Below are 21315 nucleotides of genomic sequence, written 5' to 3'. Positions count from 1 at the left end.
TAAAAGAATATAGAGGAGAGCTGGGCGGTGGTGGCGCACGCCTTTAATCCCAGCACTTGGGAGGCAGAGGCAGGCGGATCTCTGTGAGTGAGACCAGCCTGGTCTACAAGAGCTAGTTCCAGGACAGGCTCCAAAGCCACAGAGAAACCCTGCCTCAAAAAACCAAAAAAAAAAGAAAAGATTATAAAGGATCACAAGCCAAACATCTGCCACACAATTTTATAATATGGAGAGGAAATTACACACAAATATCAACATGGATTTCTTTTTCAGGGTGGTGGTGGTGGTGGGTTGGAGGAATTTTCCCAAAATGTCAATGAATGCAAATTTCATTACAATTGATTAGCTGACAATAAGACATAAACTCAACTTTCCTTTTTCCTTTGACATTACTTTACACTCATTAGACAAGAATAAAGCCCCTTTTTGGTTTCTCAAATGAGACAAGAGAGGCATTTCTCTGTGTAATTAGAAATGAATTAGAAAGAAGGGAGAGATTTAACAACCAAATCGTTAATCGAAGTTATAAAAAAGTGATGGATTTCTTGAATAGGATTGAGAGTAAAGGAGAAGAGGCAGTGTGGTGGTGGAGCAGGCCTGTAATCCAGGCACACAGGGCAACGGCAGGAGGAATGTTGAAGTTTGAGGTCAGCTTAGGCTACATAGTGAATCTGAGGCTAGCCTGGGCTACAAAGTGAACACCTGCCTCTTAAAAAGTTCTTTTATGTTTAGAAGAAGAGGAGGAAGAAGAGGAAGAGGAAGAAGAAAGAAAGAGAGAGAGAGAGAGAGGGAGGGAGGGAGGGAGGGGGGGGAGGGAAGGAAGGAAGGAAGGAAGGAAGGAAGGAAGGAAGGAAGGAAGGAAGGAAGGAAGGACGGACGGACGGACGGATGCTAAGACAGGGATACAGGCTCCAAAGCTACACAGAGAAATTTTGTCTTGAGAAATAATAGGGATATAGTTAGTGGTAGACAATGTGTAAGACCATTGGATTCAATCCCCATTACAGCTAGATATATGCATATGTAAGTATATATATGCAGATATGAAATGTCTCTAATAAAGTGTGCATGAGAAGCTGGTCTGTGGGGAGCCATGCAGACTAGTTTCAGACTAGTAGATGAGTGCTTGTCCGATGGCTCTCCAGCTGAGGCACAGCCCGCGGGGACAGTCTCACTTGGCAGGGACCAGTGGACTTCAGGACAGTGCAGAATACTGCTGGGACTGCACGGCCTGCATGCTCTCTTCTCTCTCGTAATATTGATTCTCTCTCTTGGCAGTTTTATTGTCATTTTGTCAATTGTGCATGGGACATCTGTGATCATTCCTGGAAACCCCATTTTTCCTCAAATATTTCCCCGTAAAATTCCTTCGGAGCTGAAGCCTCTCAGGTTCCTTGTCTGGGGATGCCAGCTGTCAGACCCCGGGAGCTGTTCTGACTCAGTGCTCACAGGCTCGGAGGTAGATTACCCCTATTTCTGTAAACGTGTTTTGAACAAGATTGTTGTTCTTGAAAATGGGTGCCTCTGCCAATCACTGTTTAGTTTTGTAAAGACAGGATGTACCTGGCTTGATATTTGACCAAATTGGCAAAATGATGTGACGTTTTGATGTAAAAATTGGGAAAAAAACATATTTAACATATATGTTTTTGCCAGAGGTTAATGTTGGAGTATGGGAGAAACTTGTTTGCTAGTGTGGAGAAACATGTTTGTTTTTGATGTATAAATAAAAGTGGCCAGAGCTATTCAGGGCTGGCCACGTGTGTGAAACTCATCTGGTAGCTGGACAATTCACTTCTTTGCACTGACACCCCTTTCCTATCTCAAGACCCGAAGCAGGCTGCAGTGGGACTGAGGGACTGGTCTCTTGTGCATGAACAACCATCGCGCTCTTCATCACCATCTCAGGATAATTTCCCTAAATTATGGTTGAGACATGACATTTTTTTTAAACCATGAAGTCCATAAATAATAATTTCATAATAGTTTAGATATGAGGGGATTAGAAATGGTGTGATGTCAGGTTTTAAAAATAATTGATTTGGTAGAAAGTACTGAACAAGAAATTTATTTAGCCTGGCAGTGGTGGCGCACGCCTTTAATCCCAGCACTCAGAGGCAGAGGCAGGCGGATCTCTGTGAGTTTGAGGCCAGCCTGGTCTACAAGAGTTCCAGCACAGGTTCCAAAGCTACAGAGAAACCCTGTCTCGAAAAACCCAAAAAAAGAAAAGAAAAAGAAATATATTTATAGCTATTTTTCTAACCATTTCTGACATCAACCTAAAAATTCTAATTAAGGATGAAAAACTGTGAGGAATAGGAATATTGTAATTACGTTGTGCATTTGGGTTAATTATGTCCATCGTTCGCCATTATTTGAATGGATCTAGAAAGGCTAGTACAGTGCCTATCACACAACAGAAATGTCAGCTTTTTAATTCTAGAACAAATCGTTCATATGGTGTATGTGTTCATGTGTGTGCATGTATGGGCTGCACATGCATGTCCTCCTGCTTCAACTCCCAAGCTGGGATCACAGGTGCATGCTGCCATGCCTGACTTAGGTGGGATCTGAAGTCCATCTCTGAAGTCCAGCAGCTCTTGACAGTGGTGATCTGCCATATTTAAACTTATGTGCTACACTGGATTTAATATATGTATACCATCATTTATATACATGCAAAAATTGCTTATCAGATTAAATACTACATGCTATGCTATGCTTGCTTGTTCTTACACTTGTGTGGCAAGCCCTTTACTGACTGAGCCATCTTTGTGTGTGTATATCCCTGACTGTTCTGAAACTTGTCTGCAGGTCAGGCTGGCCTTGAACTCAAGAGATCTGCCTGCCTCTGCTTCCCTAGTGCTGGGATTAAAGGTACCACCACGACCTGGCTCGCATCCTAATGCCCTCCCTGCCCCGCCATCCTGAGACGGGTTTTTTTCTGTGTAGCTGTGGCTGTCCTGGAACTCACTCTTGTAGACCAGGTTGGCCTTGATCATCCCTAATTCTTTAAAGACATTTTATTTTATAGCTATGACAGAAAAGTAGAGTTGACAGTAGTTAGGGAAAGTAAAAGAGTGTAGTAGCAGAGAAAGGAGAGGAGTGGGGAGAATGGGAAAGAACGCATGATGTGATCTACTCTGAAGAGGGGAAATATCAGGAAAAGCCAGGGAGGGACCAAGAAGAGCAAAAAATAGCCAGGGTAAAAACAAGCATCTATATAAATAGATGAGCTGAAGGGGTTATGTGCAAACTCACATGTGTACCAAATATTAGGAGAGCTTGGCAGGTCTTTAACAAGTTAAAGATAGAATTATTATTTAAGCCAGCAATTTCATTCCTGGCTAGGTACTGATGAGATATTAAAATACATGTTTGTGATGCATGCCTACAATTCTAGCACTCAGAAGGATAAGGCAGAAGGATGCTGAGTTAGGGGCCAGCCTTGGGTATAGAATGAGAATCTGTCTCACAAAATATGTTCATGGAAAACTCTCTACATAATGGTTCAGAGCATTATTACTTACAATATTCATAAGAGGAAGGAGGTGGGACAAGCCCGAGTGTCCTTCAGGTGGTGAATGGATAAAGAAAATGTGTATATAGAACAGAAGAACATTCCGCCATTAAGAAGAATGATAACGATTCACGTTACAGTACAGATGAACCCTGAAAACGTAAGAGTCAAGAGACCAGTCATGAAAGAACACATATGACCCCATATAATAAACGTCTACAGTGTGAAAATGTAGACAGAAGCAGAGTGGAGGTGAAAGCCTCAGAGAGGAGGGAGAGGAAGAGATGTGAGATAGGCTCTAAATGGGCCCAGGGTCCCTCAGGAGGAAGGAACATGTGTGGCTGTGTTAGGATTGCTGGGAATACACTCAATGCCACTAAATTGTACTTTGTTTTCCCAGTAGTGGGGCTGAGTCCAGGGCTTTACACACACTAGGGAAGCTATCCACCCCTGAAAACATCCTCAGCCTGAACTGGATACTTTTAATCACTAAAATGACATGACACGAGGAATAATTTTAATTGAATTTTACAAAAAATAAAAATCAAGGAGAAAAATGTTGGAAGCCTAAGTCTGAAATTAAAATCAACCCCATAGAAAGAAGTCAGTCAGAAAACCAATGAGCCAAGTACCTTCCTGAGGCGTCTAAAAGACCAAGAGGGGCTAATCGATTCAGGTATGAGAGAATACACAGCAGGTAGCATATTTCAAATAGCATCACATATTTCAAATGTTTAGAAAAGACACTCCTTTGTTGATAGAGTCTAAACTGTGTTGTCTGGTAAGACTTGTGAGTAAAATCAGCTGCCGGATGTGTGTGACAGGCATCCATGTAACTGGTTACCTGTTTTGCATGGTAAATTCCCACTGCATGAGAGGCACATCTAACCTGTAATTCTCTCTGTGTGCCCTCGGGCACTCAGTGTGCTGCCTTATCCACAGCAGGCCCCAATAAATATTGGATGAATGCAGCCAACGACCACAGTCAGAACCTGAGGCTCTGTGATTACAAAGCACGGAGCAGGACAAATTTTAGCCATTAAAAATAAGTAGAGTGACATGCTACGTTCGAAACCTTTAGTCCATCTTTAGATGAGAATTTCAGTCCAGACACAGCAGAGGTATACACAAAGCACAATTCAGACATTTAATGTGAAAGTTAAACACCCATCAGAAAGACAAGGATATCTGATGAAATGGTTAGAAAATGTGATTTTATTCATACTATATTTGCCATAAAACAAAGATTTCTGTTTTTTGAGTTATGTCAAATTTTACAATCTGCTTGCTGTTCCATGAACTTCCCCTGACAAATGCTAAAGTCTGACTCATTTTATTTTCCTGGTAATAGCCAAAGGCTGCCCAACTACATGATGTAATTATGTTCTTAGCATTTCAATTTAAAAGACCATGGGCTCGGTGTTTACAAAAATAAGTTAATTAGGGTCTAGGGCTATATGTCACAGTACAGTGCATGCTTAGAATGACCAAGGCTCTGGGTCCAATCGCTAGTAACAAAACCAAAAACAAAACCCCCAAACAGCAGCAACAAAAAAGTCAATGAAAGAAAAATGTTATTAGGAAATACATTCACCACATGATCTTTAAAAATCAATAAGAGGTGTGAACACTATTTCATTTAATCAACTTCAAAGCATTATAATTCCAATATACAAATAAAACAGTTCATAGTCTGGAATGATACAGGGGTTGTCACTAACAACATAAAATATAAATTTTTTTAAAAAAAAAGGAATGGAAGAACACACTAAAAAAAGCTTGTTTTTAGCTTAATTGTTGGTGCAGAATGTGTGGCAGGGGCTGGCTGCCTGGCAGCTGCCTTGGCTTTGCTCGCCTGGCTTGCTCGGACAGCAGTTTCTAGGCGCGCTTTCAGCTCAGGAGCAGCCCCCATTACGGTCTTGAAAGCATGTGGGTACAGAGGTCCAATGTGCATTAAGTTCTGGAGTGCAAACTCATGAAGATCTTTGGAGACAGAACTTGCTGAGGCAAAAGAATTCTCATCCAGTAGGTAAGAGATCAAAGTGGGCACCAAAAGAGCAAGTAACTGGACTCCTGTAACAAGACGACAGCAAAGATTGGCCTGATTGGAGAAAAGGAAGCTTGACATTGTTAACAGAAACAATATATTATATAATATATAACAGGTATTGTAGGTTACTTGTGCAATTACAGTTTAATAGCTAGTCAGGCCCCATCCATGCCCCTGAGCTAAATGACTTTCTTTCAAAAAATAAAGGCATAAAACACAGGTACTACTAAAGTGCTATAATTTCCATTCTCAAATCAGATCAATTTGCAGTATTAATAATGAACATGCTTTCATTTGGATTACAGATGTTTTACAACACAGCAAGACGTTTAAGATAGAATATGCAATCAGATTTTTTTACTTAAAATTTAAAACTAGATGATTTACAAAAGTAAAGGTGGGGTGGGAGCATAGCTCATGCTAAGAGTGCTTGCTATGGGGACCTGGGGGAGGGCTGAAGGAGAGGGAGAGGCAGGGAGGGGAGCAGAGATAATGTAGAGCTCAATAAAAATAAAAATAAAAGTGATCTCAATTCACAGATGTACAAATGATAAAAATCACTTTAAATAAATGGGATTACATACACTAGGAGAGTACTAACAATGAATTAATGAATGAGTGATATAAATTTAATAGCATCTTTTAGATTTTTAAAATTTTTATATAGTCACATGGTTCTAAGAGAGTAAACCTTTAGGTTTTAAAGTATCATTTAACTTTTCTCACCTCTTTGGAAAAGTGCTCTCTTTTAATGAAAATTGTAAAGATAGCAGAGAATGTTGAAAAGCTACTGTGTGACTGGAGATACAGCTCAGTGGTAGAGCATGTGCGTAGCATGCATGAAGCCAGGGGCTTCAGCAGGGATAAGATGAGTGTGGTGGCACACGCCTTTAGTTAGTCCCAGCACTCAGAGAAGCTCTGAGTGCAAGGCCAGCCTGGTCTACAAAGTGAATTCCAGGACAGCCAGAGCTACACAAAAAAAAACCCTGTCTCAAAAAACCAAAAATTAAAAAAAAAAAAAGAAAAGAAAAGAAAAGAAAAAAGAGAAAAAAAGAGAAAGAAAAAGAAAGAAATTGAAATCGAAAGAAATTTTTTTAAAGAAACTGTTAATGCATCAGTTATTTGGGTAGAAAGTATGATGTAACTTATTATGTAACTTTATTATATTTATTTTACTAACTATAAACTTTATCAATAGGACTTAACCTTATTTACTTTGTAATGTTAGCACTGATCTTACTATCCTTCGGTATTTAAAATCTGACTTGACTTTTGATTCCTCACAGATGCCCAAATTTAAAATTAAACTTAACATGAAGACAGAGATGCTTAGCATGGAGCCCAGGGCTTGTACATCCAGGTGAGCCCTTGGCCACTGAACCACTCCCTGACTCATGGAAGAGAGTCTTGGAAATGGGGAGTACCTTAATGTTCAATCACAAGGTATTTATTGAAAATTTTAGCTTTTTCACAACAATTAAAAATCATATTTTAGTATGCCTCTATTAAGTATACAAAAGCTTATACTTTGTATATAAAGTATGCATTTCTGGTTAAATAAATGCATGTTGCATTAATCATGAAGCAACAAAAAAATTAAGTATCAAATCCTGAGGTATCTTATGATGGTTGGTACTTACACTTTCCTGGTTATAACATAAGGCTTATGTCATATTTTATTTCTAAAATTCTATTAAATATCTCTACTGTTCTTAGTCCTTAAAAACACACTCCTAGAAAACATAAAACAAAATCAGTGAGTTAAAATGCCCTCAGCAATTCATTGTGGCTTCTCACTCATAAAAACTAAATATAAATAACCAATACATTATGTTAGTAACATGAGCAGATAGATATTATGCATTCAGACCGTAATTACTTCTTGGGAAATGCACTGCTGCAAAACCTGTGTTTAACACTAAGATTCATAAATAATACAGAAATAAGAAAACACTTACTATTCTGTTCTTCTCCAAGAGCAACCAATGTTTCAAGAACTTTAATTCCTTCTTGAACAGCCAAAAGTTCTGTACTACTGGCTGGTCTGTTTCTTTCGACAGCCTTTAGCTTTTCAACCACTAGTGGAGCTAATGAATGGATGTAGGGAGTTGAAAGGGCACGGTTGGAATGCTGGAAGACTGAGAGGAGGAGCTGGTAGCATTTGGCTTGAACCTATATATAAGAGAGTGATTTTCTCAATCAACACATGTGGCAGATCTTATTTGGTTAACAATCACACTGTACCTTAACATGAACAGGAGAAAATGGAACTTAATACTAACTAAATAAAACTGGAGATGAAAGAAATTCCTTATACATGAGTTACCAAATCACCATGTTTACATAACAAATATTTCTACTGTATGGGAGTATGGGAAAGCCAGAAAATGTGAAGTTTGATTTCTTTTCAATTCTTCCTTTAATATATAATTGTCTCTGATTTTAATTTTAGTGGTCAGGGAAGTTAATGAAAAACTGACCTAAATAAAATAAAGCTACAAAAATACAGTATTTAGATAATCAACCCCCTTTGATTATTTGAAAATAATTGTTTATATTAACATAATAACTGTTTTTGTTTTTGTTTTTAAGGTAAGTTCCAAACTTGTAGAGATAGGCTTGCCTCTGCCCTCCCCCCCCAAGTGTTAGGATGAAAAGCATGTATCACCATGCCTACTACAGTACTAAGGTTTTTTAAGAAGGGAAAAAGTGGAAGGGGTATTCATTAATGTGTGGAACAAAGAGTGAAATACACTTATTTCAGTGCTTTGTTAGAAAATGAACTAGCAAATTTTTCTGGACACCGAAAAGTGTGGAGGATATTTTAAGAATACACATCTCTTAGCCATAAATCTGAAGACTTTAAGGAAGCTCAGGGTGGAGGCCAGGAGTTTACTGATCTTCTTTTCCTGGTATGTGGCATGCTTGAGAAGCATTAACTTGGATTTTGACAAAATAAACTAATAAAAATGCTCATTAAAAGATGCAATAATATAAATTTATTCTTTAACATTTTTGGTATCACTGAAATAAATACTGAAAAACAAAACCCATGTAAAATCCCTACCATTATGGCCAGGGTTAATAATATTTCAGACACTGGAGAATTTTGGAAAATGGAAGTATCTACAAATGTCATTTAGTGCTTAAATACACAGTTCCTTAACAATGTTTCAATTTAAAAGCCATACTACAGACTGATCAGATGGTTCCGCAGGTAAAAATGCTTGTGACACACAAAGCACACACACAAACATCAAGCACTTACACACAGTAATAAACAAGATTAAAAAGACAAAGCCATACTGCAAGCATGTAAGTTTTCCCTGCATGTGTCGCATCGTAGTGAGCTCATGTGAACATTCCTGACAAAGCAGACTGTTGAAGGGTAACTCACCCACGGGTCACATGAATTCAGAGCACTTTTAAACCTGCTCATGCAGCCATTCTGTAGGGACTGCACTCCTATTATTTCACTGCTGGCAGACCACAGGAAGAGCGCAATGGCTGTAAGCGTGCTCACTTCATCAGGTGCAGGCACAGAATCGTCTATGGGACAAAAGGAAGGCAATGTAGGAAGACTTGGGAATTAAAGCCGTGAACAACACTTTCTCATTATTTACCACAGAGTGTGCCTCAACCTAGAAAATACAGATCACCAAACTCTCACTGTGGAACTAAGGCAGGAAAATATGTTTCAGGCACACTTTATTTCCTATGTTAAAGTTTCACAGGAAGCAGACAATTAACTGATTTCAAAGAATCTCTCTGCAGACTACTTGATTATGATAGAAGAATGCAACACCAGAATATGGAATTATGGCAGGCGTCACCTTGATGCAGTTACTAAAGTTGAGACTTGGCATGGTGCACATCTGCAATCCCAGCATGTGGGTGGCTGGGGTAGGATTAGTAGCACAAATCTGAGGGTAGCCTGAGCTACAGAGTGATTAAGCATAGCTTTGTCTCAAAAAATAAAAACCAAGAGATTCTTTTTCTTCTTTTATTTATTTTTGTTTTTTTGAGACAAAGTTTCTCTACATAGACTTGGCTGGCTGTCCTGGAACTCTCTATGTGGACCAGGCTGGCCTCGAACTCACAGAAATGCACCAGCCTCTGCCTCCTGAGTACTGGGATTAAAGGCATGCATCAACTCGTCTAGTCAAGAGATCCTTTTTCCTTTTTTTTTTTTGGAGACAGGGTTTCTCTTTGGTTTTTGGAGCCTGTCCTGGAACTAGCTCTTGTAGACCAGGCTGGTCTCGAACTCACAGAGATTCGCCTGCCTCTGCCACCCGAGTGCTGGGATTAAAGGCGTGTGCCACCACTTCCCGGCTAGTCAAGAGATTCTTGATGTAGGAAAAGCAATACTAAACATTGTCTTTCAAGATTGTCTGAGAAAGATGTACATTACTTACATGATATTTCTGCCCAAAAGGTATAAACTGAACACATGCTAAACTGAGGGAAAATTAGACAATTATAAATTAAGGAATATTCTGTAGAATAGATGTCCTGTAGTCTTTAAAAACACGAACATAAGTGGTGGTGCATACCTTTAATCCCAGCACTTGGACTAAATGGTGGGGGAATGAAGGTGGGGGTAGAGACAGAAGGATCCCTAAATTTGAGACCAGCCTGGTTTACAGGGCAAGTTCTCAGACAGCCAGAACTACACAGAGAAAGCCTATCTTGAAAAACAACAAAACAAACAAGTAAAAAATAATGACGATCATAGACGATAAGGGCTATGTTAATGCCCCAGATTAAAAAAGGTCGGAGCAAACGACAATAATACAAAGAAAATGTTATTGTTAGAACAACTTCTGAACAACAGCACTGCATTAATATTAAATTCTTTTGTGGGTATTTAAAGAATGGCTTTGTTATTAGGATATGTACGGATATGTATGTATTTAGGAATAAAGTATCACAAAGATGTCAATATAATCTTAAATGATTCAGCAGAGTTACTAAGATGAGAAACACAATGGGTGTGAATTTCCCAGAGGTCACAGAGCATGTGGGGCGACACGTAGGACGAGGACCTGCTGCAGCCCACACATCTGCTCTGGACTGTCTTATTAAAGCTTGACATTTCTTTCAAAATCAAAGGTTCTAGAAAAAAGGTATTGCAGCATTCTTAAAGAGATTCATTGCTCCCTTGAGAATTTCCTTGTGTGGGTATAAACATATACACACAAATTTAAAGTAGAAGAGCTCAATTTTTTAAATAAGAAACATGATTTCCAAGTTGGAAATTCCCTATGATACGACTTCTCTTGTGTTGAACAGGGTCCTGCTTCCCTTGCTATACAAACACTGTACAAATACCCCATGGCCTTTCCCTGTCACTTCATTCCCGACACAGGCCTGGAATTTGATATGTAGCTCAGCGGGACCTGAGTGCCCAGTGATCTTATCTTCATCCTCCATGGGTTGGGGTTACAGACAGGCCTCAATGCCTGGTTGTGGAAATGTTTAAAAAAAATAGTGTAGCAAATCTTTCCTTATTATTCTGTTTTTAGAGTTTTCATATTTTCTTAAAAAAATAAAATGTAAGAGGAAAAAGTTAAACAAAGAAGAAAAGTGGGAAAAAACTATAAATAAGTACTTCATTTGAATTAAAACAAACATAAAAGTGTTTGTTTTATTTTTGAAATTATGCCCCACCTCCAAAGCCACATTGGACAGAAATGTGGTAATATTTGATCAAATTAAGTTTTAAAACACGTATTTCCAGTTCTATGTATGTGCCATGAAAATATACTACAAATCTTTAAGGGTGTTGATAACAACCATGTTTGTAATTGGGGAAAATCAGAAATCATAAAAACTATCCATTGACAGGAGAATAACTGGCAAATACATGTGATGAAAGTTATGTCAGTTAAAGGAGTGAAAAGGCCTTTAATCCCAGCACTCGGGAGGCAGAGGCAGGCGGATCTCTGCGAGTTCACAGTCAGCCTGGTCTGTAAGAACTAATTCCAGGTCAGCTAGGACTGTTACACAGAGAAACCCTGTCTTGAAAAACAAAAAGTGAATAAGAAGTTTATATATATATATATATATATATAAATATATATAAATTCTAAAAAAGTTATTCAAGAAATAAAATGAGATTTTTACTTATATAAATTAAAATATAAACAAATTCCATACATTGTTCATAAATACTATCTCGCTCAATAAAATACAGGTATACACACAGATTTATATACATTATTAACTGATATGTATTAATGTAAGAAAGTATTTATTTCTATACACAGACATTATATGATAAAATATTTAAGTATTAAGATTGTAGTTATATTTAGGGATATATTGGAATAGTCATAAGTATTTTACCTTCTATTTTATTACTTTTTCTTTGGAGACAGGTCTTACTCTATGGCCCTGGTTGGCCTTGAATGCACAGAGACACCCGCCCCCCCTCCCCCCCCCCGCCTCTGACATGGTAGAAGGCATGCACTACCATGTCTGGCTCCTACTTTGTTATTTTTATTGAAAAATATTGCCAGACATGGTGGTATATTTCTGTAATCAAAAATATAGCTAGACATAGTGGTATATTGCTGTAATCAAAAATATAACCAGGGGCTGGGGTGATGGCTCAGTAGGTAAGAGCACTGACTGCTCTTCCCAGCACCCACATGGCAGTTCATAACTGTCTGTAACTCCAGTTCCAGGGGATCTGATGCTCTCATACAGACCAACTTGCAGGCAAAACACCAACGTACATGAAATAAAGATATAAAAAATATAACCAGACATGGTGGTATGTTTCTGTAATCAAAAGGAATCAAGAGGCTAAGGCAGAATGATCATGAGTTTGAGGTTAGTTTAGGCTACATGATAAGACCCTGTTTCAAGAACAACACAACAACAACAACAAAGAGGAGGAGGAAAGAGTGGGGAGAGAGAGGGAGAGAAAGAGAGAAAATTCCAAAGGGGACAAAAGAAAACGGGGAAAAAAGCAGTAAACATAAATATATCAATACATGTCCATTCTGGGTATATGCTGTCTTTTTTTAACCCACCAACACACATAGGAACGAAGAAGAGCACTCCTTAGAGCCACAATGCAGGAAGAAGCATTCATGTTTTAGAGGTGAAGGCGGGGTAAGACACCTGTCTTGTGCTGACTCAGTGTTACACAGCAGTCTCCTGACAAGGGTCTTCAAGCAATAATCTACTAAGGAACAGCCATCTAGAAATTAAAGCCTTCAAGTCTCTGACAAGCGGCTACCTGGCTGGGAATACTCCAGGATGCAGGCGAGCGTGCTCCGGATCAGAGCGGTCCACTGTTTCTGAGTTTCCTCGGTTTTGGCCATCGGAAGTGTCACGATGCTTTTTATCCCCTGCAGAGCTGCGCTGACTGGAGGAGGAACCTGATTGTCTGCAGACTTTATTGCTGTGTCCTTCAATATTCTTGCAATTAAGAACAGAATTGTGGGCAGAATTGTCATACAGCCTGAAATAAAAACAAATCAGGTTATTTTGTAACACCTTCAGTTCCCATGACAGCTGTTTCCAACACACACACAATTGTTTTTAAACAATTTGTTGTGCTCTCCTCTCCCTAAGATAAGGTCTTATCATTTTGCACAAGCTGGTCCCACACTTCTGGGCTCAGGTAATCCTCCTGCCTCAACATCACCATGCCTGCCTGGCTTGACTGTGATTTAATAGTATTTCTTTTCTTGATTTTATTCAAAATTTACTATATTACTACCATTACAAATCAGTTTGAAATATAAGAAAGTGCCATACTGTTTTTAAAGAGTGATATTTTCTTTTTTGTTCCAATTGAATCTTGTTTTTATTGTTTCCAATGTGAGGTATTTAATCCTGCCCTTCATAACGAGCATGAGAAGGAAGGACAGAAAAACTGGAACACTAACTATATACTTTGAGTAACCTGGTGAGTCTTAAAGTAATTCCGAGATAAGTCAGGAAAATAAAGGAAACGACTGGACAAGCAAATGTGGGATGGAAGTATCCTAAAATCGCAGCAGGAACTGCCCTCCAGTGCAGCGCCTATGGAGCGACCATGACGGAGAAATCCCTGTTTCCACAACTGCCAGGTCAGAGTCAGAGGGGTCTGCTTGTGCTGAAAGGTGCCACATACCTTCTGGTACTACTTTTACTGCCAAACTGAAAGTCTAGTCCATAAGACAGTTTTCAGTGTCCTTGAGGGTGACTGTCACTCTCTTCAGACATGCTCTGATCTCCCGGGGCACTCACAATTGCAGCTGTCATTCCTCCCATTGACTTCCAGTCTTCCCTCAGTCTTCGAGTTTTGATTTGTTTTGTTGTGTTGGGGATCAAAATCAAGATGGGGACCTTGCATATACTGTCCAGCTGTCCAGCACTGAGTTACAGCCTGGTCCTCTCTCTAACAGACTTCTGACAAGGCTACCTTAGGTTGCTAGTTTTAGAAACTTTAGTCTTTCCTAGGCTCTTATAGGTAAAGTAACCTTTTAAAAACTTCACATTTAACACCTGAGATTTAAGAAGAAAAGAAACCTAAATTAAGATGCAGGAAAGCCATCTTTGCCCATGGTAGTACACTCCCAATACCGTACCGGCCGGCGAGCAAAGGGACGGCAGCTCAGACAGAATGGCCACCGTGGCTGCCACCAAACGAGCACTTTCTTCTGACAGGCGAGTTTTGGGGGTGATGTGACTTGGAGAGTCCGACATCTTAGCACTCAGGTGTGGCATATGACGTACTAAAATGAACATGAGCAGCTCCATGGTTGAAAACACAAGGGACTTCCCAGGAATGAGGCCACCGCTGTCACCTCCTTCTCCTAGTGCAGGACAGGACTCTTTTTCCATATCCTCTTCATCTAAGGAAAGATAAAGTTGATGAAATTTCCAGAAAAAATAGACATAAAATAATAAATACATTTAAGTTATTTCCAAAAGGTTTCTAAGTAAATGTGTAAATGGTGCCATGTCCTTCTTGGTACAATGTCCTGAGTAGATAAAGCTCCTTGAAAGCCATGGGCAGTCCATTTCACCTGGAAAATCAATACTAGGCTTTTTATTAGTTTTGTATTTCATAACAGAAATAACAAACATGCTAGGTTGAATCGTATAAAATCGACACCTTTGAATGGAAGAAGTCTAGAATTAGCAATTTCTTTTTTTTAATTTTAAGTTTTTGGGACAGGTCTCTAGGCCAAGCTGATCTTGAATTTGCTATAAGGTGGAGAATAAACCTAGAACTTTGTGATCTTCTTGCTTCTACCTCCCCAATGCTGGGATCATAGGCACGCCCCATCATGCCTGGCATCCTAGCATTACAAAATTAGGAGTACAGGGCTGCAGAGATGGCTCAGTGCTTAAGAACACTGGCTGCTCATCCAGAGGACCTGGGCCTGATTCCTGGAACCCAGGTGACAGCTCACAACCATCTGTAACTCCAACTCTAGGGACCAGGTGACAGCTCACAACCATCTGTGACTCCAGTTCTAGGGACCCAGCACCCTTCTGTCCTCTGTGGGCCCCAGGCATGCATGCACTACACAGACACATATGCAGATACAACACCCGTACATATGAACAAACCACCCAAGCTTTGGGGAACAAAGAAGGTTTGCTGCAAGTCAGTGCGGTTTCCAGCGCTTACTTAGGGTGCTCTTCTTCTCCTGTAAATAATCTTGGGCAGCCCTGACAATCTGTTGCACAACCCCAGTGACCAGCAGCTGGATGGAGGGTGGGTTCCAGGTCAGTAGCAGGCGGTGCAGGACACTGAGCAACTCAACACCAATCAGCTATTATAAATGAATACAAACGTATTTAGTTTATTTCGATTTCAAAAGCTAGATATATATTATTAAAATCTGAGAAAATAGACATGCAAAAGTAATTTTATAACTAAAATGTATATATAGGACTATATAACAAAAGAAAATATACAAATAAAATTCAGAGGTCACACATTACCCCTTAAGATTTTCAAGCAACAAATGGCTAGTATTTAAATATTTAAAAGTTTGATACCCAGATATTATTGTTCTCCTACTGGAATAAAACACCTGCGCTACTGCTACTGCTAGAGTTCAGTGTCACAGACGTTCATAACCGCCCACCTAGGAGGAGTTACTGGTGTGTTCTACTCACCTCAGGAGCACTTGGAGCCTAAGCCTCTACAATTTCCCACATCTAATTGATACAATAAGCTTGCCTCAAATTAAAACATAGAGGAGAGAACTTAATTCAGTCAAAACTTTTCTCCCTTCTTCTCTCAAGATACAGACTGTCTACAGTTCAGGGTGCTGCTTGGTTGGTAAGTGCTTGCTCAGCATGCAGGAGGCTCTGAATCCAATCCCCAGAGTGCAAAGAAAAAAATCCAAGGCTGTTTCATCTTTCCCCATGTTTCCTTCTCTTATCCTAGAAGACTTCCAGGAATTGGTGAGGACCTGTGCCTCTCCAGTCAGGCCACCCTCCTCACTGTAACTGAATGCTCGAGACTTTACTTAGTTGATGGAGGAAGGTCATTGGTTAAATAATAAAGAAACTGCCTAGGCCCATTTATAGGCCAGCCCTTAGGTGGGTGGAGTAAACAGACAGGATGCTGGGAGAAAGAAGCCGAGTAAGGAGTCGCCATGATTCTCCCACTCCATACAGACACAGGCTAAGATCTCCCTGGTAAGCCACCTCGTGGGGCTACACAGAATATCAGAAATGGGTTAGATCAATATGTAAGAGCTAGCCAATAAGAGGCTGGAACTAATGGGCCAGGCAGTATTTAAAAGAATACAGTTTCCGTGTAATTATTTTGGGGCATAAGCCATGCGGGCGGCCGGGTGCCGGAGACGCAGCCCCACAGCGCTTATTACAACACTTAGTGTTCCCAAAGGCCTCCTCTGTCCTCTGATACAGGTCTGTATCTTCCTGTCATACTCTTCCCGTCCACACTGTCCTCCTGAAAGGCCTTTCTTGCCCTCAGTAGCAGCTGTCTTCTGCTCTACTCCTATCTCATCAATGGTCCCCACTTCCAATCTAGCTCCCTCTTTTCCAATTGTAAGTGTTGCTTATCCTCATGTTCCCAATATGGGCTCTTTGCAGCTTTATTCAGGTTCTCTAGAATACTAGTCTTTGGAAAATTGGGTAGAGAGCCTCCTAACTGATCTCCATGCTTCTCTTCTCACATCTCAGAAACTGACCTCCACAAGACTGACTGTGAAATCCTTCTACAGCTATCTGTCTGTCTATCTATGCAATTGCGTTTTCATTGAGTTACATTATTTGCCTCTCATGACCCTTTCAAACAAAATTAAACACTCTTCTCTTTAAATATTTAATCATTTACTTTTACTTTCAAAATAGAATTCAAATTCCTTTGCATGTCATAAAGAAGTCTTCATAATTTGGCCTTTACAGAATCTCCCAGATCCATCCGATGCCTTCTGCCTGTTTTATATCAGCCATAGTAAATAACTGCAGTACCCTTGAACTTGTCCTGTTTCTCAGAGGCAAACTCATCTCTTTGGCAATTCCTTTCTAAGATCTGTTTCAATTACTCTCCCCTGATAAGTTGTCCTTCACTCTGTATCACACTGTTGGAGTGCCCACCTCCTGACTCATTATTCCCAGAGCTGTGAGGTTAAGAAGGCATTGATAGCATCTAACTATTGCATAGCTCCATGTAGCATCCAACAGACAAAACCCTTTTCTTTTTTTCTTTGGTTTTTCAAGAAAGGGTCTCTCTGTAGCTTTGGTGCCTGGCCTGTAACTAGCTCTTGTAGACCAGTCTGGCCTCGAACTCACAGTCTGGACTGCCTCTGCCTCCTGAGTGCCAGGATTAAAGGCGTGCGCCACCACCGCCTGGCAACAAAACCCTTTACACTGGCATTGGTTATACAATCTTGTTAGTAATATACAATGTTTATTTCCAATGTGAGAAATTTATTCCAAAGTATAAGATAACGACAAAGCACACAATTATCCATTATAGAAACACACTGTACCTGATCCTCTGCAATGTGGATTCGTGCATAAGGAGAACCCAGTAAGGTGTGTAAGGCCTGCAGGCATGCTGTGACATGTTCAATGGGCTCCTCAGGCCGAGGGGAACAAAGAAACTGTATACTCACACCTGGAATGCACAAAGAAAAAACATGTTTGTTTGTTTTTTTAACACAAAACACTTGCGTTACTTTGATACTATATTGTTCTTCATTTTTCCCAGATTACTACATATTTATTAATATCAAAGAATTAAAATGTTTTCTAGGCTAAGCAGACAAAGACAACCAAAGGTTGTAGCCTGCATTTGGTTTAATATTCAAATTAGGTATGCACAGCCTCTTAGTAGCTGATTATAAACATACTTCATTTCAAATTCTAGAATTAATAAAGTATAATACATTAAGAATAAATAAGTATCCATCCAAAAAGAATGGGTTCCCAAAAAGCATACCTTGCTCAGCCTAGATATAGTGGGAAGGGCCTTGGATCCTCCCCAAAGCAATGTGTCTAACCCTCTCTGAGGAGTGGATGGGGGGTGGAAGGGGGGAAGGTGAAGTGAATAGGAAGAGGGGAGGGAATGGGAACAAGGATTGGTATGTAAAATGGAAAAAAAAAAGATAGTTTGTTTTCTTTTTTAAAAAAATAAAATAAAATATAAAAAAGAATAAGTGTTTCACTACTTTCATTAAAGAGTTGCTCAACAATTTTGTTTACATGAATTTTTAAAGATTTAATTCTGTATATCTGTGTGTGGGTTTATCCATGTGAGTGCACACACCTGCAGAGTCCACAGAATGAGGTCAGATCAAATGAAGCTGGAGTTACAGCATCTGGAGGCCACCTGATGTAGGTGCTGGGGATGAGCTCAGGCCCCGTGAGGGCAGAAAGTACTGTTAACCACTGGGCCATCTCTTCAGGCCATGTATAAGGGTTTTTTTTTTTTTTTAAGTTTTTTTTTTGTTTGTTTTGCTTTTTTGTTTTTTGAGACAGGGTTTCTCTGTAGCTTTGGAGCCTGTCCTGGAACTAGCTCTTGTAGACCAGGCTGGCCTCGAACTCACAGAGATCCACCTGTGACCCCACCCCCAGCGCTGGGATTAAAGGCGTGTGCCACCACCTCCCGGCCCCATATACAAGGTTTTTAAATGTCAGGCTACACACAAGACTTGTCAAAACAAGTGCTCAATGTAAGGCTACGGCTTTGTAAGTTCCAACAAATTCCATAATTACACCTTACTATTGTCTTCTTTTCCTCTTCCAGAAAATATGAGACCACCAAAGTTCCTTCAGAATATATAAATACTTAAATAATAAAAGAATACTTACAAATTAAAAATTGCTTAATCAGTTTTTTCTTCATTAGATAATCTGTTAAATTCCAGTATAAAGAAAGTATGTTGAATAAAAACCCCTCTTTTTTCTTGAAATTCAATATTGTGGGGGCTGGAGAGATGGCTCAGCGGTTAAGGGCACTGACTACTGTTCCGGAGGACCCAGGTTCAATTCCCAGCACCCACATGGCAGCTCACAACTGTCTGTAACCCCAGTTCCAGGGGATTTAACATCTTCCCACAGACATACATGCAGGCAAAACACGAATGAATATAAAATTAAAAAAAATACATTAAAAAAATTCAATATTCTGTGACTGAATACTAAGGCTAAACTTTTAGAGTAGTTTTAAATTAATTTTCAGATTAAAATTCAGTTAGCTTCTAAGTGGAGCTGAAACGGTCCTTTTATTTTTTTCTCTGAGTTGTCCTGTGCAAACTCCCACAGTGTTACAGAGAAAGCTACAAATGCTCTTGAGTGGCAGTCCTGCAAGGCATCATGGGGACACCCACCTAGGATCAGGTGCATTCTGTCTTGGTTAACTTCTGGCAAGGGCTTAGCAGAAGCCATGGCTGCTGGCACCTGGTTTACACCGACAGCTGGAGAGCGTTTTTGTATACCAGACACTGCTGCCGCTTCTGTGGACTCTGGACACGTAAATCCTGTGCTGTTTAGCCAAAGTGCCACCGCATGGAGAATCGGGGCCCAGGAGTTCCGGTAGTGAAGTCTCGCAGTATCGATGGTCTCGGGAGTGTAAAATGCTCCACCTGTGAAACAATCAAATCAGTAAAAACATTGTTTTCAAAAGTGTGCTCTGGCAACAAGCTCCTCCCCAACCAAAGGGCTCCTCCACAGCTAAGCTGGGGGCCTGTCCCTCCTGATGCCCGCCTTTCAGCCTCTCCTCTCTGCTACCAGGGACACCATGCATCCTCATACTGTTCTTCCTTGGAGGGACAGGCTGGACTTCCTCTTTGCTGTCTGTCTTCACCATAACAGAGGCCCTCTCAGTCTGTTTTCCACCCTTTCCTTCCTCCCACCTCCCATTTCCGCTGCAACACTGTGAGTTGTCACAGTGCCTGAAGGGAGGAAAACAAAAGGGACTCAATCATTGTCATCAAAATATCTGAGAGAAAGAATGGGTTATTGATTTAAGATTTACTTTTTTATTATGCATACAATGTGCTGCTGGTACGTATGCCTACACGCCAGAAGAGGGCGCCAGATCTCATTATAGATGGTTGCGCGCCAATATGTGGTTGCTGGGAATGGAACTCAGGACCTCTGGAAGAGCAGCCATCTCGCCAGCTTGGAAGAATGAGGTTTTGAGGAGGAATTTTTAGGAACACAGCTTATGGCTCAAGTAGGATTGCCATGAAACTAGGGCATCGGGCCGCACAGCAGCGCACTTCATCGTGGCGTGGGCACTGGTGGTTTCCTAGCTCTTCAGAGTGCCCTATTTGCAGCTGTCAGGGCGTTTCTGCTTCAGCTAACACGCTCCCTGGTCATAGCCTGAATTAACGAAGTCGGTAGGAAGGACATGCTCTAAATGAAACAATGCCAAGTTCAAGTTTACAGAATCGGATTTGAAGATGTTATTATGTTTTGTTGGTACTAGCCTCTGCCAAGTTCATTTGGTTTAATATTAGTTTGAACTCCATAAGAGCAAACTACTGCATCTAATACTTACCATCTGGGGGAAGCTGGCTAGAAAATTCAGCTGGTAAAGTCAAAAGTGCGTAGTCTTTCAGTGCTGCCAGCCACAGGCGGCTTAGCGTGGGCAGTTCCGGCTGTACCAGGGTTATTAAACTATCTGGCGGAAGTTCATCTATGGTACTATAGTCGTCCTCATCATCATCGGGATTTTTAATTGCCTTCTTTGGTTTTGATTCTGCTTCTTTTTTAATATTCATTGCAACCACATATACCTAGAAAGACATTCATGAGTTGAAAATAAGGCATCAGATAAAAACTGGGTTTCTTAAATTGTTATAATTACGCAGTTAAATGATCAAGGGGAATTCGGTGTGGGTACTAGAAAGTATATAACTTTATGAAATCTTGATAAGCACTGGCGAGCAACTCTATCTCCTGTTTCAGAAGCATTTTAAGTGATCTGATTTCTGACTATTCCTCTCACACCATGTCCCTTAAGTAGGCGTCTCTGAGTTATTCTGGCATGCTTGCTCCATTTTACAAAGCCTCCTTTTTCCCAGCATAGAGCATAACTTCCTGTCTACTGCCTCTTTCCCAGGCTTACTACAGAATAAAACAGTCTTCAAAGAAATGGGCTGAGAAGGGAGGTGGTCAGGGAAAGGATATCCATAAATATCCCCCAATCTGCCTCCTACACAGGCCTTAAATGATACTTAGCAATCTTGTAATTACAACAGATAGGCAATCTAAGAATATGATATACTGGTCACATGTATTA

General features: G+C 40.2%; 1 protein-coding gene across 2 annotated transcripts in view; it reads right to left on the bottom strand.

The window, feature by feature from the left end:
- Positions 1-4729: 4729 nt before the first annotated feature.
- The window catches only part of Heatr5b (HEAT repeat containing 5B), a 77229-nt gene continuing 60643 nt past the window's right edge, over positions 4730-21315 (bottom strand). For both annotated transcript variants that reach the window (XM_057765794.1, XM_057765801.1), the window contains exons 28-36: positions 20572-20809; positions 19397-19651; positions 17555-17682; positions 15211-15355; positions 14159-14425; positions 12820-13044; positions 8968-9119; positions 7529-7742; positions 4730-5593 (exon numbers count right to left, since the gene is read on the bottom strand). In XM_057765794.1, the coding sequence (XP_057621777.1) occupies positions 5289-5593; positions 7529-7742; positions 8968-9119; positions 12820-13044; positions 14159-14425; positions 15211-15355; positions 17555-17682; positions 19397-19651; positions 20572-20809 (1929 nt within the window). In that variant the 3' untranslated portion in view covers positions 4730-5288. The remainder of the gene's footprint in view (positions 5594-7528; positions 7743-8967; positions 9120-12819; positions 13045-14158; positions 14426-15210; positions 15356-17554; positions 17683-19396; positions 19652-20571; positions 20810-21315) is intronic.

This window comes from Chionomys nivalis, chromosome 1, assembly GCF_950005125.1.
Source record: "Chionomys nivalis chromosome 1, mChiNiv1.1, whole genome shotgun sequence".
Taxonomy (NCBI): Eukaryota; Metazoa; Chordata; class Mammalia; order Rodentia; family Cricetidae; genus Chionomys; species Chionomys nivalis.
Note: the sequence above shows the minus strand (reverse complement) of the source record. Positions and strands in the feature narration are given on the sequence as shown.